Source organism: Epinephelus moara, chromosome 24 (genome assembly GCF_006386435.1).
Source record: "Epinephelus moara isolate mb chromosome 24, YSFRI_EMoa_1.0, whole genome shotgun sequence".
Lineage (NCBI taxonomy): Eukaryota > Metazoa > Chordata > Actinopteri > Perciformes > Serranidae > Epinephelus > Epinephelus moara.
In genome coordinates, this window is record NC_065529.1 from 41,087,308 (window position 1) to 41,105,950 (window position 18,643).

Here is an 18,643-nt window from a genome sequence, read left to right on the forward strand (position 1 = left end):
TAAACACGTTTTCCAAACAAATACAACATGCTAACGTTATTAGCACAAGCCTATGGCATTTAACATTGTATAAATTAGCCTAATGATGCACAAAGATTTCCTCTGCTCACATGAAGCCAGGATAAATCACACACAAGTCTTCACAATTTATTGTTTCTTATCTGTGAAAGTAAATAAAAGCTTTGTTTCCACTGAGAGAAATGGTTTCAGCTTACAAAAATAGACAGTGCAGACGTTGCAGAGCCTACGTCGTAGGTACGGCATCAATTCGATGTAGAAGTATAAATCCTGACTTAGGGGTGGAGCATGCAATTTTAAAAGATTCTGTTTTGTATTATTTTACCGCAGGCATGTTTTCTTTAAAAAGCCAGAAGCTGAAAAAACAAAATTATCATTAGATATTTAAAAATCCAATGGTCCTTGGGCACTTTATCTGCGACGAACACTTCTATTAAAGAAAAAAAACATAACCAAATCTGAGCTTAATGTTGTGATATTTCATCAAAATCACTCATTCAAAATTTGGTTAAAAATAAACTGTGTCTAACTAACCAGCATGCACAACAAGAGTGAAACACCAAGGTCTTTTCAACTCCAGGATTTAATCTTCAACTTTCAAACATTAAAGGGTAAGTTTTAAAAATCTAGTAACTACTTAATGGTGGAGGTAGGGCCATGCTCAAGGAAAACTATTTGTAGCTTTGGGGTGAGTCAATAAAAAAAGAAAAAGAAATGAAGTCATACCCAGCCACCCCCGTCCTCTGACAAGTAGGCTAAAGAGCACTCCCTTGTGACTAGTACATTGTATTCTCTTGGCTCTTTAATAATAATGTGTTTCTGTTGAACTTTGTCTAGAGCGCTGCAGGGATTAGTTTCTTTGGTAGGCCAACTTGGAAGCTGACATTGCCCTGGTTCCCTCGACAAATGGGATTCTTCCATTGGAGTTTGGATTATTGCAGAAAATAAGCTTTGTGGCAAACAAAAGTTCATGATACGTGGCCTAAGTTTTGTTCAGCAAGATCATCTTCACAAATTACCACCACTTTGATGGTTTTTGAAGCTTAACTGCAACCACCAAAAGTGAAAAGCTAATGTTAGGCTAACAAACTACACCGTGGTCGCATGTCTTAAACATTGCCAACACCACAAGACTGTAAAGCCATGTTCAGCGTTATAATGCTATAGTCTCATTTAGCCACTTGTTAGCGACTGCCTTTTTTAAGACACATAAAAGCTTCAAAATTCATGAATGGGGTGATGTATTTTATGTCACTGAACAAAATGTGAAATCACTTATGCTTATATTAACCACAGATATAATTTCAAACCCATTCATTCAGTCATTCCAGCAGAAATCTATACTTTTAAATTCTGGGTAAAGCAAAAAAAAAAAAGAACCATGTGTTTTTAAACCACCAAGACAAATTTATATGATTAATAAAACTGCCAAGTAACCTATATAAAATTAGGTTTATGTTAAACTGTAGCCCCTTTTGCACTGCCAGATTTTCCGCAAATGTTGGGCCGTTTTGCCGGCAAGCTGCGAGCGTTCAGACACACAGAGTTGATCCCACAGCGAGTTGATCCGAGGTGCCCATTTTTGGCAGTCATAGTGGCGGAACCCTTTTAGTTTAAACAGACCGAGGTGGCCTTCTGCAACGGGAGGGGCTGTTGAAGATTTGTGGGAGGAGTTGTTGATGACGCAGCACGTGCGACCCACTGGCGGTGGATAAACAGGAAACAGCTGATAGCAGGAATTAGCGAGCAGCTAGTAGCAAGAGGGAAACGCAAACCTGACAGACACTGTAAAGATGAGCAACTGGGGAGACAAGGAATTGCTGCCCTCCTTGTCCTCGCAAACAAAGAGGCCATTAACCGTCAGATGACGGGAACGGTGAAGGACGGGCCGACTTACGAGAGAATCGCCGAAGGACTGACCAGCCGCGGCTTCCCTCCCACGTCACTGTTTACGTCACACGCTGAGCTACACGTTTTGTTACTTGCTCACGCCCCCCATTGCCCCGAAAAAGGCACATTCTGTATAAACAAAAGTAGGTAGGCAGCATTTTGCTGCACTCCCCGATTTTGCTTTTATACTGCCAATGCTGAAAAAAGACTGACTGGGCTTTCCTGCAAATTTGCACAATTCCTATTTAAAAAGGGCTTGTAAGAGTTAAGAGAGCTTGTTGAACGTAGTGAAGACGCTGCTGGCTCACAGGGGTGAACAAAACGACGCTGACGCAACCCACCTTCTTTTTTATTTCGTATAGGGGAGGGGCTATGTTAAGGATGGTTCCAGTGTGTCATCGAGTCATGATTTCAGGCCCGCCCAAAAAGTCTTGGGCACAAAAATGGTTAAAAACTGTTTGATGGTCTAACTACACAGTTAAATTCTGTATAGTTCACAGTGTTTTCATGTATTCACCAAGTATCTTTGAACATGTTTAATGTGCTCAGAAAGAAATCTCTGATTTTACTTCACCCAAACTTTAATGTTTTTTTTGTGAAGCACACTGAAATGTGCTTTATAAATAAACTTAGCCGTACCTCCATCTGCTGATGTGTCCTTGAGCCAGTGACTGATCTCTGCTCTCTCCAGCTTCAGTATTCTGATGCTGGCAAACCTGCAAACAAACATGTAGCCTCATAATTCATGCAACAGTGAAGTCAAGGTTATTTGTTGTATGAATAGCTCCTGACTTACAGCAGACATTCAGCATGGCAGTGCGAATATCATCATTATTTTTATTTGTCGGTACACAAAATGCAGTCTGTCCCTACATTTGTTACAGTCTCATATGTGCAAAGCCACATCGGTTGTTTGAACCCAATTTGTCGCGGTAACATTCTGCATTTTTGAAGCAGACTATATCTTTCTGTGTGTGACAGTGCAATTTGGGAAATAGGTCAGCCCAGTCTCAGAAGCTTGGCAGGGTGACAAACAGAAAAACTGCGTGAATACCTCCTAAACAAATCCTATGAATTCATGAGCCTCAGACAAGATTCCAGTCTGTGATTTTTGGCCCTGGCACTGTGATTTTTTACTGGGTATCGCTGAATGCAGGGCTTTTTCAGCAACTGGGATGGGTTTAAAGAGCAGCCTCACAATGGCTGCTTTGTGCTGGGCTCAGCTACTTAGGGAAGGCAGAGAGGCTCTCGGGGGCTGCTGAAAACTCCAAGACAACACGGATCCAGATGCTGTCTTCATTTTGGAAAATTTTCTGAGGTTTACAAAACGTGAGCCCTAAGTCATGCTGCAGAGGAGGCTCACACCAAAGTGTTCTCAGCTGAGGTCACATTGAATTTAAGTTAGTGGATTTGCAAAAACAAGAAACTTAAAAGATAAACATTGCATTACTTGGCAAATGGGTTAAGCATGCACGCAGGATTCAAAAACGTTAAAAGTGTATATTTCAGAAGGCCCAGTTTATTTATCCTCATGCTATCACTGCCATCTACAGATCAGCCGTGAAAGTTCAGATAAGGCTGTTTTCAGTCAGCCCTCACTGGGAGCATCTCTCAACATTTTCTTCCCTTCGACACCAGACAATGAAAATGCCACTCCGTGCCGAGTGCAGCTGTAAGCAGCAGAGCTCTCCTCAATACCAGGGACATGAAAGGAAGCAGGACAAAAAAACAACCTTCAGATATCTGAGAAAATATTGCCAGGGAATGTGAAGGCAACTTTATGGGTAATATGGAAATGTGAGTAATTACAAAACTGCTCTATTAACATAAAATATTTTGTGCAATATTCCATAGTGCAACAGCTCCATTTCTTTGGGAAACATGTAATTACTTTGACTACACAGCCATAAAATATGCTGAAGAATATAATTATTTTTTCCCGGGCAACAGGCAGCCAAATGTCATTAAGTGAAACCAAGGTCAAAATGCATTGCACGCGGATGTGGGAGGGGTGGAGAGTGGCTGAAAGCAGGTAGATAAAACATTTACTCCTAATGACTTACCTTCAGCAGAGCAGACCAGCAACACCATGGACATCGGCACGGCAATTTTAATAATTGGCTTCGCTGCTCTTGTTGCAGCCTTCCTCCTTCTGGTAATTGGACTTGTGTACTCTGAGCTGATGAATTCAGACATTCCTCGTGGGGTTGCAAATAGTGGGAAACTGCACATAGTTCATGGCTTGTTTGTTGGCATAGCAATTGTGGTGAGTATCTACAGCATCTATGGAATTGTTAGAGCTTATTAGTTCATGTTCCCTTCATGTTCTGCATGTGTTGTAATTAACTTTTTTCTCTATTATTAAATTTACTTATTCCCCAGTATAAAGACTAATGCCTCTGCTAGTGCGAGATAAAAAAAATAAATCTACTCTTCTAGGCCCTTGTCAAAGATGGTTGTCCTTACTTTGTCCTCCAACAACTGATAAAGCGTAGATCAGAGACATTCTAGATAAGAAATCAAGGTGTAAAAAAAGGCAAGGTCATGTGTTCCCCGCCTTTGATGTTGTCATAGTAAATATGGTCTTTCAGAGAGAATAACTTTCACTTTGACTTTACCCATCAAGATCATATTTCTTTTGTTTGAAACACCGGCTGCCACGTGTGCTAAGTCTTTGGTTTTTCTCCTAACAGGGCCGGATCCTACATCGGCTGGGTATTTGTCATCAGGTCAGCTTTATCCGATGGTTCGTGGCCTGTTTTCTGACTCGCCTAAATCCAGTTCCAGCGGGCCTGCGAGTGAAGGACCTGAAGTTTTCGGAGGTGCCAGTGCGAGTCTACGAACCCACAACTGTGTGTGACGGCTTGAGAAGAGGCCTTGTGTATTTCCATGGAGGGGGATGGGTGTTGGGGAATATAGGTATGTAAAGTCAAATCATTTTTAAAGGGAAAGTTCACAACAAAATAAAAAAGAATGTTTTTCCTCTAACCTGTAGTGCTATTTATCAGCTTAGACTGTTTTGGTGTGAGTCACTGAGTGTAGGAAATATCTGATGCAACAGCAATGTCTCTTCCCAGATATCTTGACCTGGGCAGTTTCACGTGGGAACTATTTTCTTTCTAATGAACTACACCCTCCGACTGTATCATTTCACAGAAGGAAGTGTGCATCTACTCATGGGTGATAGGCTAGTGCTCCTGAAAGCAGAAGATAAAAACATTAATGGTATCCTCCTCGGCTGAGCTGTAACATTAGCTAGCTCGGGTGCTAGGTGAGCTAGCAGTAGATGCACACTTCCTTCTGCACTGTGATACAGTTGGCGAGTGTAGTTTGGTAGAACGAAAAAAGTTCCTACATGAAACTGCTCACAACAAGGTCTGTGGATTATCTTGAGTAACCAGGTCATGATTTCTGGAAAGAGACATTGCTGATGAATTTTTCCAAATGTATTATTTGGCTCTTCGAGCACCACAAGCTGAGTGCCATCTAGTTCCATTATATTTGAGAGAAGGCAGATATCTCTACAGCTGATATCTCCAGCACTCTGCAACTCACACCAAAACACTCAGGTTAATAAATAGCACTACAGGTGAGAGGAAAATATGTATTTTTGATTTTGGGGTGAACTGTCCCTTTAAGCTTTTGTTAAAATGATATTATGTACAAAATAAAAATACTTCGTGGTGTTCTTAAAACTAACATAATGGCAAAGGGTGACCGAGGGTGCTGAATGTGCTGGGCCCTGCATCTGAGCCTTAAAATGATTAATGTATTAATTTAGTGTGAAAAACAGGGAGAAAAGATGGATTGAGTGTCTCTTCTACAAACATTAGTGGTTTATTTTTTTCGTATTAATACACAATATTTTATAATCTGGCTACTTTATATGCTGTTGGACGGTTTAATCTTTAACTATTCACCTGCTACAAATTTTGGAATGTTAAGTATCTGCAAAGAAACAAAAAACTTAAAGCTACCCAAACAATGAGTAAAAAAACGTGATATATAAATGCAGGACTTTCACTCAGTACATTGCAGTTTGAGTGAAACCAATATTTATGTTCAACCATGATCATTATTTAAACCTAATCACCTCGTTTCGGCGCCTAAATTTAAGGAAAATAAAAAGGAAACCTAACAAATTGGTACGGCATTTGAATGGGCTGATAACGGCTTTCTGAGCCTATACATATTTGTTGTTATATATACTTCATTCATGGCACATTTGTTTGTTATTTATTTGTTTTTTATTGGAACACTTTTGTCATTTTACAGATTTTATTGCTGATTTATTTTGTTAGACATTGCTGCAAGTTTTTAATTTTTATGGATTTTTTTCATAATTTTATAATAATCAAATATTATGTATTCTTATAGCCTGTATAAATGTGACTTTAGGGCATTGCTGTAAAAGAGATTCATGCTCAGTCAATTTTCCCTGAAAAAGACTGGTTGATGATGATAAGTAGGTGTAGCAGGTCCTTACTAAACCATATCTATTAGTCTTTTAACCACTGATGACGTCCATTCAATGGAGTGATAACAATCAAAGAGGGGAAAAAATCTAGAAATACTTTAATCATCTACAAAACTGCACTTAAATACAGTGCTTTACATCTCTGGATATAAATTAATGTTCATTAAATCTAACTGATTTCTTAAATAATTCGCTCTTTAAACACACAGAAAGAGACGGTGTCGATAGAGAGAGAAACTAAGCTTGTTGTGTTCTGTTTGCAGTGCTTGGTTGCTTCTTGTAAAGGCCCCTAACACATCCTCTGCTAACTGATTTCCTGTTAATCCCAAACAGATTCTGTTGATGAAGTCTGTCGGCACATCGCCAAGGAGTCGGACACCACGGTGGTTTCTGTTGGGTACTTAAACTTTTCAATGCGCATAAATATGCAGAACTTATTTTGTGTATTAAAGAGCCAGAATTCAACACGTTGTCCCTCCGTCCTCCCTCTCACCCCTCTCAGGTACCGATTAGCCCCCGAGCACAGGTACCCTGCCCAGCTGGACGATTGTGAGACAGCGACGTGTCACTTCCTGTCTGTGGCTGAGGCAGAGTTTAGCGTGGACTCTTGCAGAGTGGCAGTCGGAGGGGACAGCACTGGGGCTAACCTGGCAGCAGCGCTGTGCCAAAGGCTGGCGAGGAGAGAGGTCGGACATCTGCCGTTCCCCTGCGCTCAGGTCCTCATCTACCCAGCCCTGCAGATGGCAGATTTCAACCTGCCCTCATACCAGCAAAATCATGCTGTGCCCATATTGTTTCGTGGCCGTATGGCGTTCTACTTCCTGCAGTACCTCAGTGGGGACATGTCTCTGTGCCAGGACGTGTTGGAAGGCATCCATGTCCCCACTGAGCTCAGGCCACGCTATGAGGAGTGGCTCTCCCCTTCCAACCTTCCTCCTGAGTTCCTCAAGCGGGGTTTCAGTGAGCCACCTACCCCAGAATATGATGGGGAGGTGTATCACGACATCAAGGCAGGTTTGGAACACGAGGTGTCGCCTTTACTGGCAGACGACGCTGACATTCAGAAAACCCCTCCCACCTTCCTCCTCACCTGTGAGTATGATGTCCTGAGGGACGATGGGATTCTTTACAGGAAACGACTGCTGGACTTGGACAGAGATGTCACCTGGCAACATGTGACAGAAGGTTTTCATGGCATGATTAACTTTTTCAACCAAGGCTGGCTCACGTTTCCCTCTGCAGTGCAGGTTGTGGATAGTGTTGTTGAATACATAAGAACACTGTGAAGATCAACACCGTGTGCTTTATTCCACTTTTTCCATTTAGTTTTACATTTTAATAAACAAAACTTTCCTTGAGTGACAGAGTTTTCTTCTTTATTAAAAGTATAGTGCTCACAGAAGACAAAAACCCCACACAAATCAATAAACAAAACCTGTTTTAGTCCAAAAATAAAAAGTAGCCCGAGGACACAAAGTCTGGAAACAATTTCTGGCACCATTTTAACAATATAGAGTACACTGCTTAAAGGTAAATGTCAAGCCCTAGTCTTAAGGAATGTATCTCCTTTTAACACAGATGTAAGACATCTCCCATTTGTCTCCAGGATACTCTGCTTGCCTTCTCTTTCACTGTTTGCTGTATCCATAGCAACAGAGCTCCTCTATTTCCCCTCCGCTGCCTATGCCATTATGGGGCCAGGTGAATGCATCTACATGCTAAGTGTTTGACTATCTAACCCTGTTCTGACAGGGCTTCAGATTTCCCTGGTTAGGTACGTTTGACGCCAGGTTGAGCATGAACCAAACAGCGATGGCGCAGGATAAATGGGCCCAAACTGGCTGGAGGATAGAACAGAGGTATGGAAACAAAGTGCTGGTAGGCAACTGGGCGGAAGAAAGACTTCAGGTAGGCTTTGTCTGTTTGCTGCCTATTAAATTTTCTGCCAGTGTGAAAATAAAATGCTCTGATTTAAAGGTCCAGTGTGTCAGATTTAGGGGGATTAGTAACATTTAGTAGTGAAGACTGCAGATTGCAACCACCTGATGCTGCTCTTGCTTAGACTTCCTTCAGTGTTCATTGTTCTGGGGGTCTTTACCGGGAGTGAATTTACCCGCAGAGGTCTCTTCCTCTCAAAAACAAACGGACCAGGTGATTTAGACTATAATAAAAACACAGAATAAAACAGTTTCACATTACAAATCAGTGTTATATCCTACGCTGTTTGGCTTGTCAGACTCAGGCTGCTCGCCCAGCACCTGCTTATGTGTGCTCACCTTTTTCTGATTCAGATTTTCAAGAGGTTTTTAACAGGAGTCAGATTATCCACAGACTCCCCAAAACAAATGGACCCAGTGATGTAAACCGGTAAAAACACTGAAAAAAATTCATGTTAAAAAACATCAATGTTTTTCTGACACTGCTCGTCACTGAGGGGCTGCCGACTAGAGTTCTCAATTTCAACCCGAGCCCGACAGGTCCTGAAAAGCCCAACGGGTCGGGCCACTTTCAGGCCAACATCGGCGCTGATTGGCGGGGTCAGGTAAGGCTTGGGGTGCCAGTAGCTCAGCCTATAGGGACTTGGCCTGGGAACCCCTGTACGGACCAAGCATGGAGCATCATTCTAAGATAAACACAACACTTCTTATTTCCAGGTGATTGTAGTAGTAGTAGTAATTTATTCGTCCATTCAACAGAACATGATATTTACATACATACAATTAGGATTTCTATATTAAGTATGGGCGAAAAGGCCTAGGCTGAAGCAACAGCTTATTATTGCCTACCCTATTTACAAGAAGGAAAGTTACAGAAACAGAACAAGATAACGGGATGGCACAGTTTTAAACAATGATTTTTTATCTAAACTGAAAACAATAAATAATATTAATCTAAGCAAAATCTTCAATTTATACTAATAATTGGCTTACTTTATCCTAATATTTTATATTTATTGAATCTTTTTAAATTTTGTGACTGATATGCATGTTTTTAATTCTTTATCAAGGTTATTCCATAAGTTTACTCCAATTACAGATATGCATTTGCCTTTTGTGTTGGTCCTTGCCTTTGATTTCTTAAAAATGCAGGTCCCCCTAAGGTCATACTGGGACTCTGGTTGAGAACAGCTCCTGTATGCAGGGTGGACGTAGGTTGTTGTGAGCCTTATAGAGTATTACAGCAGTGTTGAGGTTAACCAGATCTTCTAATTTCAGAGTATTTGTACTGATGAAAAGTGGACTGGTTGGTGCAAAGTAGTCCTTTTGATGTACAATTCTAATGGCTTTCTTTTGCAGGATGAAGATTGGTTTGATGATTGTTTTATATGTGTTCCCCCGTACCTCCACACAATATGTTAGGTATGGAAGTATGAGGGAGCAGTACAGTATGTAAAGTGAGTTTTTGTTCACTGTGTACTTAATTTTATGTAGTATTGCAATTGTTTTTGAGATTTTTGTTTTTATATTATCTATATGTGGTTTCCAGCTGAGTCTATTGTCTATAATGGTTCCCAAGAATTTATGTTCATAAACTTGTTCAATTTCGACACCATTTATCGATAGTTTGACCGGTCTATTGATTTTTTTATTGCCGAATATAATGTATTTTGTTTTACATAGATTCAGTGATAATTTACAAAAACGTAAAACATTTACATAAAACCTACTTATGATATTCTGCTCCATCTCTGCCAGTATACTCCCCTAAATCCTTCACACTGGACCTTTAAGCACACAACTTCAATTAAATGTGTGAACAAAGACTGTCCATGCCTTTTTAATCTGCAGATCCAAAACATAATGCCATACCAGTGGCAGCCTGCCAAGGGTTTTTTGTAGCACCTCTGTTGGTAGTCAAATCTATAGCAAAGTGATTAGGCAGCCTCAGTTCAGCTACCTCAGCACAGCCTCCTGGTGGGGGAGGCTAGAGCTGGAGACTAATTGCATCGACGTGAGGTCCGGCCACGGGCTGCTGGTTCAGGATCTGAGAGGAGAAATGACTTAAGAAACACTGTACAACAGTGCGGATCGATAGTGAAGTGTGAGCTTTGCTGATCGCTGCGCCGCGTCCATTGCTCATGTCCCTATGTATCCCCTGCCTCCTCCTCACTCCTTTTTCGCGATGTCTGGTTATTCTGTCCGACGCAGTTCACCCGGGAGCCGCAGACAACCAGCAGCACCAATCGTGTAGACCACCGGCCCCACTGGGACTTCAAGCCAGACGTCTCTGAGAGAAGATCCGCCCTGCTGAGAGCTGAGGTCAGCCTTTAACTGCTCATTCATGGCATTAACACCAATTGAATGCCTGTCACAACCCTGCAAGTCAGGGCTTTCTTTTCCAGATTGTGGCCACTTCTGCATAATATTGACGGCCAAGATAAAGGCCTGTGATAAAACTCTTTATGAAAGCAAGTTTCTGGTCAGACTCAGCAGTCATGAAAAATGTGTTAAATCATCAGTCCTACTGGGCACTTAAAGGCTAGTTAGAGCAATTTGCTGCTGTCACATGGTGAGCCTCTTGAAGATTATTGTAAAAGAGCAGGTCATGCCCTCTATATCTTAATCCAGCGGAGGCCAATGCACACAGGCTATGGCGAGACTACTGTGTATTGTCTTCCAGGGGCTGCCATCCAAGCTGCTATTTGCCCACGATGGCCCACCATCCTCTCATTACTTGGTCACGCAGTATGAAGAAAGCTACCAGCGTGAGCACACCAATGCTTTGCCCACTGCGCGACCCTGGCATCCAGACAGCTTGACATGGCAGCTTGAGAGGTCTCACCAGCCAATTTCGGGTAAGACCACAATTTAAAGTGTCACGCCACCGCTGCCTGGAGGTACAAATTATACACGGGAAATTACATATTAAACCATCCCGGCACAAGTGCTATGAGTGCAGAGCAAACATACTTCAGCGCATTAAATTTTGTATGGACAAAACACATCAGCAGTTGTGCTCATGAACAATTAAATCTGGGTGGCCCCAGATGCCTTTTATTGTTCCAAATCAGTCACCAGTGTAATTAATGGCTGCAGTAACATGGCAGTTAACTTTCTCTTCTGTGTTCCTTTACAGCCCTTCCAACCAACTCTGGCCCGCTGCAGTCCACAAAGCACCGTTTGGAAAAGCAGCAGTCCCACCTCCTGTCACTGACTGTGTACAGGTCAGCATACCAGAGGCACCCACTCAGTGCCTTCTGCCAGAGCCACTTTGCCAGGGCTCCACGCACCCTCTCCAGCCACCTCCATGCAGCCAATCGCAACAACAAGGACCTGGATCTGAGGCGGCGCCCGCTACTACAAATCCCAGATCGTTGTTTGAGTCAACTTCCACAATCACAAAAGGCTCAGAGACAAAACTGCGGCTTTTGAATTGCCTCACACGCTGCTTGTTAATTTAGATGCTCTGCTCAAAGTGCTGCTGCTGTGTGGTTCCTCTTTTGTATTAGTCGGCAGCATGAAAAAATTTTACCAGAGCAAACCATTTGGGAAATCAAAAGGAATTTAAAAAATTAAACATGATTCTCATTATGTCGCTGCGAGGACTACTGTAGGTTTACTGTGTGATGTGTGGTGAGCAGTTACAGTGTTTATATATACGAATGTGTGTGTGTGTGTGTGTGTGTGTGTGTGTGTGAGAGGGAGAAAGGAGGGGGGCTCTAAATTATGTCCGCCCTTCCAGAGGATAATTACATGCAAATTCTCCCTCTCTGTGCACACTTAATATCTGAAACTCTGAACGGGCTATTAGTATTACCCTAGATACTGTGTGGGAAAAAATAAATAAATAAATAAATAAATAAATAAATAAAACAAGCGTTGATGCCAGATCTGACCTGTGTACTGAGGCAAACCAGAGGCCATGAGTCATCTCAGGCAACATCTGACGGGACGTGTCTAACTCCCATTCCATTAGGTGTTTTGTTACAGGGGATCAAAGTGTTTAATTAGGAAGAATCAAAGATGCTTATGTTTGATGGTCAACCATCTGCGTCTGCCTCCCTGTCTCCCCGCCTGCCTGCTGCCTTGCAGTGCAGCTGAAGCCCTCTGTCTCACCCACTGTTTAGCTAGTTAGTCACTCCACTGTGATGCTGATGCCTGCATGTCACATGACGCCTCCGTGTGTTGTGGGAAGTCTGGAGGCTTCTCACCCAGAGCTCTGCTGTCTGTGTTTGCCTGGCGAGCCACATGATGGTGCTGTAGCAGCACGTCACTCCCTGGGAAACCTGTCAGGGTGTCTTTGAAGTCCTCAGCGTTACAGTGAAAGACTTGATTGCAAATGAGCAAACAATGAGGGATTTATTGTGTGTATCATTCTTATGCATATTTCCATTCTTAATGTAATTGCTCAGCACTTTAAAAAAATAAACCACAAGTGTTTAGATTGTCCCCGTGTTATCCTATCATTAGTTACAGGTCACACAAAGACTGGAAATAAACATTTGGCTTTAATACCCTTATTCATTAATTGAGGATTAATATGCATTGAATAACACATTTCTTTGATGTTTATGAAACAAAAGAACAAAACAAAAAGAGATTCAGTTGGTACAATGAACAAAGACTCTGCTCAGTCAAGATTAGAACAAATACACGTCTTTCTGGCCACCAAAGCACAGCGACTGGAACTACAAAAATAACAGCAAGTTTGGAAGAGTTTCAAAAGTAGTGACAAATGCTTTCAGAAGCCCACCTATTTATATTGTCTGACAAAGCTATTTTACATCCTGCCATATTTAAAGAGCAACTGTAGATAATTGCATTGTATCCAGGCCACTGTGTAAGTTATATCTGTGCTCTACACGGCGGAGCACGGTGATAGATTAGCACTATATTGCCCAATCTTTGTAATGTGTTAGAGTTGAATGAGCTCATTTACTCTGAGACTTTATTTATGAATTATCTAAAGAGGTTAAGCATCTGGAATGATATAAAACTAACTTAATGGCAGGAAGGAGTGGCAAATCAAAGAAGCAAACAATTTACATGGCAGCACATCCTGCGTAAATCTAAGCAAACAGTAGTTTGACTAGCGTTAAGAGTCTAATATTTTACATCGGCTGCCAGGGGCCGAGACAAAAGGAACACACATTTCTTTGTGCGACACCCAATTCAGGAAATAAAGGGGTTTAAGAAACAGAAGCTTTGTGGCTTTGTGGAAATATGATCGTAATAACACCTGAAAAAACAAGACAAACAGTGATTACAATTTTGCAATAACATCTGGGGCTGGGTTGAGCATAAACCCGAGCAAAGCCACTCAGTCAACAAGAAAGTTGAGGCAGTAGAGATACTCCATCACCAGCTAATCTTATCATTAATGGAAAACTGAATCCTCCTTATACACTGGTCTGCCGAGGCGTCTTATCAGGGAGCGAGAGGACAAAGGGGAAAAGTATGCCCTTCGCTGCGGAGAGGACACTCGAATTCTCATCTCTGAAACCTGGAGAGATCTCATCAGCCTCAAACTTCATGGTGAACTGGCGGCTGACACAATAGATTGTGCTGTCCGTCGTGACACACTGAAAGGCAGGGCAGCGCTGGAGCCTTTTGGAGCTGCACTCGTACCACAGCCGAGCCACTGTGTGGTAGCGGTACACGCTCACGCCCAGCAGCGGGTTAACATCAAACCGGTAGAGAAACCTCCCCACAGCTACCATATCTGCAGTTCTGTCCTTGCTGCCTACCAACAGACTCGGCCTCCAGGTGTTGGTTTTGGGGCTGTAGCGCAGCAGCATATATCTAAGAGTTCCCCCAGAAACAAAAAGCTCTCCTCTGCACACTGTGACGTGATGTGCCACAGCGAATGTATCATTAGGCAGTGGAGCCACAAAAGTCCATCTGTCCAATCGCGGGTCGTAGCGTTCCACTGAGGACAGGCACTCCCCACCGATGGCGTAGATGTAGCCCTCCAGAGCTGCCAGTTTGCAGCGGGGCCTGGCTTCATTCATCGGACTGATCTCCTTCCAAATGGATGTCAAAGGATTGTAGCAAAACACTCGCTTTGAGGGTGTCATTTCTCTGTCCGTGCCTTGGCAGCCCACTGCCACAAATAAGTAGTTATCCATTGTGCACATGGCACAGGCTTTAGAGATGACCTCCTGTGGGATGAGGCAGAGTGTATGCCAGGCGTCTTTGTAGTCATCATAATAGTACACTGCACTGGACGTCCTGCTCTGCTCCGTCTCCGCCGCCGGGCCTCCTGTGTTCCTCGTCCAGTCTTGAGGGTCCATATCTGCCACCATGACAAAGTTTCTCCCTCTCATTCTCTGCTTCTGGATCTGCTCTCGCTCGCCAGCCATTAGCCGCCCGTAAAGGTTGGGGTCCCTGAGCACCTGGAGGTAGTTGTCTGACATGACTCCCATGGCTGCTTGCTGCACAGAGGTCTGGCCATGTTTCTTGGCCAGACACAGCGTCTCCAAACAGTTACCCAGATCAAGTTTACTCTTCAAGCTTTCCAAATCTGTGCTGTCGAGAGGTTTTGCTGGAAGGTGTGAAAATGCCTCTACAGCCTGTAGATCTGCCCCCTCCCTCACATTAAGGCCCTTACTGTCTGTAGAGTGACGGATCACAGGGTGAGCAGAGTTGCACTCAGTGCGGGATGAGGACAGAGAGTGAGTCACTGGAGTTGAGGTGCTCGCGTTTAGGAAAGGGATGGAAAGCTCAGACTGCTCTGCCGCAGACAGATAGCTCTCTTTGCGTAGGAGTGCAGGCCTTGTGGGGTGCCTCAGCTTGAGGCTTCCTGGCGAGAAGGGATCCTCAGCAGTGCTTTGAGGTAAAACCAGATCACGCATGATGATGGGGCTCAGAGAGGAAGGGGATTCTGCGAGGCTGCTGCCACGACTTCCACGCTCCACTGGCTGTGACTCAGAGTTCCTCTCATACTGACCAGGCGCTGTGTTTGAGTCTGTAATAGAGTGAGAGGAAGACTCAACATAGTAATCATATATCTTTCCGCGCACAATCTGGTCTCCTGTTTCCTCCAGCACCACGTTAGCATCCTCCACTTTGATCTCTGCCTTGGAGAGGAAGCTCGAGTAGGCCCCCTGGCGCTCCAAGTCCTGCCTTAACTCCCTGCCCACGCCCACACTGCCCTCCAGCTTCTTCAGAAAGCACGGGGAGCGGCGCCCCGTTGTACTGGCCATCCCACTCTTAGTTGGATGCGGAAAGTTCAAAGCAGATCCAAAAGAAATATTACTGGTGGCAACCTCTGCCTGCGTCTGATGAGGGATTATCTCTTCTATCATGCTGGAATTTTGGTCACTGCATGACATACAAAATGCATCCTCACTCTTATCAGCTTGGCATCCATGTGCTGCTGCTGGTGTTTCCTCGGTGCTGTCACATGTCAGGTCATCAGTGGCTGGGTGCGAGGGTCCCCCATCATCGGTGTCGTGTCTTGGTGAGCTTTGACACGGTAAAGTCGTCTTGCAGTTCTGGCAGGTGGCTTTTCCTGGCTCTTTGTTGCCATCGACACAGAGCTGAGTTTTCGTCGTGTCCCGGGAGCTGTAGAACCGGAACGCCCATGACACCAGCAGCACCGCAGCCACGGAGAGACTCAGTTTCAACAGCAGCTGCATGTCGAACTGGACTCCCAAAAGCTCCGCGATGGGCATAGCTGTATAAGCGATGGTGGTGACGACTGGTTGACTGAGCCTGATGAATATTACTGTCAGTGCGTCTCAGTTGACGGGAGCATGCTGTTTGGTTTTCATTGTGAAAGGGCTGCTGTGATCTGATGACTGCGTCTCTTTGCCCAAAGGATCAAGTGTAAAATGATACCTCTAAAGGTACTATTTGCATCCATGGCTCTGTGAAGGCGGGGCGCCAGTCATGCATCACCTGTGTCAAGTCAGATGCAGATTCAGTAACCACACACAGAATATGTAAATACCTCGTGGATCAATATTTGGTTATGCAATTTGCTGACTCACCCAAGCTTTTGCCATGACTATCAAACTGTCTTTCAAGAACTGTTCTATAACTTTTTAAACACTCCTTTGCTCGCTTTGAAGTAGTTGCATCTCTGTGTTTATGCGGACAGGATTGGCTCAGGTCATGCTTTATTATGTCAATTTCTGAAAATGTCTGTAAAAATATTATGATAGATCACACTCTTTAACTTGCTCAAACACACGGCTCGAGCTGCAGGAGGAAAACAAAGTTTGGATAAGGGGTGGGGAGCTGTGATAGGTGACATTTATCAAATACTTAATAACCAGGATACATCTGTTTGCACAGCCATGCCACAGATCAAAGGTCCTTTTCTGTGCCAGTGCAGACGCTAAAATGACTCTCTCCAGAGATAAGATTGCTGTTGAACAACAAAATGGCACTCACTTGGTATTATAAACACATAGAACTGTAAATAATACAGATAACAGTCTGAGCCAGATGGGAAAAGTGTCTACACAGAAACCTGGCAGTGTCATTCATTTCCATACACTATGCTGAGATGCAAACATACATCTCTGTCACATGGGAGCCATGTCTCTCAGTCGCCGCTGTCAGGCTGTCATTTGTGTTGCTGATAACACACTTGAGCGAGTCTGCGGTCAACAACAGAGCAGTGTTTATTTTAACAGCACTCTGAGGAGGATCACGTGGAGAGGCAAACAGAGGGTGTGTCAGGTGTCCTTGCTGACACGGGTGATGTTTGGTCATCCGATAGCCAAGCCTGCAGACCACATAAAGGAAACCGGATTCTGCAAGCATGGTTGACTACTGAATAATTCACAGATGGGCCAGAGAGGCTGCTTCTTATCCTCTCCATTGCTCCCAGCTCAGGTGAACTCTGCTGAGTTAAAAAAAAAGAAGAAAAAAAAAAAGACAAGACAAGACTGTCAGCCATGTCCATTGTTGTGAGGCACTTTCACCTCTTCTTGCTTGTACCATCCGTGATAGCTGTGCAGCATGCGGCTAAACAAGAACAGAAGGTACAAAAACAGGTGTTTTCTGTTTTTGTTTCCTCTGTAACTATGCAGATTAGTGAAGCGAGGCAGAGGAGGGATGCAGTGAAAGATAGAACTTAAAGGAAAACTTCACCATCAAATGACCATTTGTAAAACAGTTACTCACCCAGTGTTACACTGTATTCGTGAGTCTTGTAAGTATGTATAAGCCAACTTTGTCATAGTGAGGTGGAGAGGATGGTGGATGGTGTGTCACCTAGGTGAGACAGCCTGCCAAGCCGCAGACCACTGAGACCTGTAGCTGTATTTCCAACTGCATTTTAGACACCAAACATGGATGTCATTTAGCAACCCGTCCCTTATTTTACCACCGGGAAAGTGCCACAAAAAGCAACTGTTTTTTGCTGAGACATAGCGTGTTTCCTTACAGTATAGTTTCTCAGGAAAGCGGGTGTTTTATTATGGAGACATGCATTCCCTGCTGGGATAGTGTCAAAAAAAGGGGTTGTTTTTATCGTGATATCACCGTGTTTCCTGCCAAGAGAGTCCCACAAAAATTGGTTGTTTTTATTGACACATTGCCGTGTTTCCTGCTGGGATTGTGTATAAAAAGGGGTTATTTTTATTGTGAGATCACTGTGTTTCTTGCTGGGATAGTCCCACAAAAACTGGTTGTTTTTTTATTGATACATCGCTGTGTTTCCTGTTGGGATAGTGTCATGAAAAGTAGTTGGTTTTATATGGTAAAATGGCAAATGGACTGCACTTGTGTAGCACTTTTCTAGTCTTCCGAACACTCAAAGCACTTTTACACAATCACCCATTCACAAACATTCATACACCGGTGGCTGAGGCTACCGTACAAGGTGCCACCTGCGACTCAGTAACCATTCACACACACTCACACACCAGTGGAACAGCCATCGGGAGCAATTTGGGTTCAGTATCTTGCCCAAGGATACTTCGACATGCTGAATGAAGGAGCCAGGGATCGAACTGCCAGTCTTCTCTTTTACCCTTATATCACTATGTTTCATAGGCAGCCATGTTTAACACAGCAAAACTTTATTCAGATATCAGTCTACAAACTCTCACACAACTCATGCAGTATAATCCAAGTCTCATTTATCCAGTCGTATGCTCAGTACCTCCCAAACAGACAACGCTTTCCAATGGGGAACTTAACTGAAGTGAAACTTAAATATGCTCTCTTTGAAGCCAGACTCCATTGACAAAAACAATTTTACCTCACTGAATAAGGCAGCCTCTGGTCTGCCACTGCAGCGATCGGCAGTGTGTTTATATTATTGTGTGACTTTGCTGAATTCAAACCAACCCTTTAAAAC

The 18,643-nt window shown here is 43.4% G+C and overlaps 3 protein-coding genes across 3 annotated transcripts; 2 read left to right on the forward strand and 1 right to left on the reverse strand.

The window, feature by feature from the left end:
• Positions 1-3,997: 3,997 nt before the first annotated feature.
• Positions 3,998-7,671, forward strand: aadacl4 (arylacetamide deacetylase-like 4). The gene is made up of 4 exons (XM_050038825.1): positions 3,998-4,174; positions 4,602-4,827; positions 6,719-6,782; positions 6,888-7,671. The coding sequence occupies exons 1-4, from the start codon at positions 3,998-4,000 to the stop codon at positions 7,669-7,671; spliced, it is 1,251 nt and encodes a 416-aa protein (XP_049894782.1).
• Positions 7,672-8,079: 408 nt separating this feature from the next.
• On the forward strand, positions 8,080-11,766 carry cfap107 (cilia and flagella associated protein 107). Its single transcript, XM_050038828.1, has 4 exons — positions 8,080-8,293; positions 10,534-10,644; positions 11,006-11,180; positions 11,462-11,766. Exons 1-4 carry the CDS (start codon positions 8,183-8,185, stop codon positions 11,755-11,757), a joined length of 693 nt encoding a protein of 230 aa, XP_049894785.1. The 5' UTR covers positions 8,080-8,182; the 3' UTR covers positions 11,758-11,766.
• Positions 11,767-13,693: 1,927 nt separating this feature from the next.
• Positions 13,694-16,065, reverse strand: klhdc7a (kelch domain containing 7A). The gene has a single exon (XM_050038819.1). The coding sequence runs from the start codon at positions 15,999-16,001 to the stop codon at positions 13,725-13,727; it is 2,277 nt and encodes a 758-aa protein (XP_049894776.1). The 5' UTR covers positions 16,002-16,065; the 3' UTR covers positions 13,694-13,724.
• Between the last annotated feature and the right edge of the window lie 2,578 nt (positions 16,066-18,643).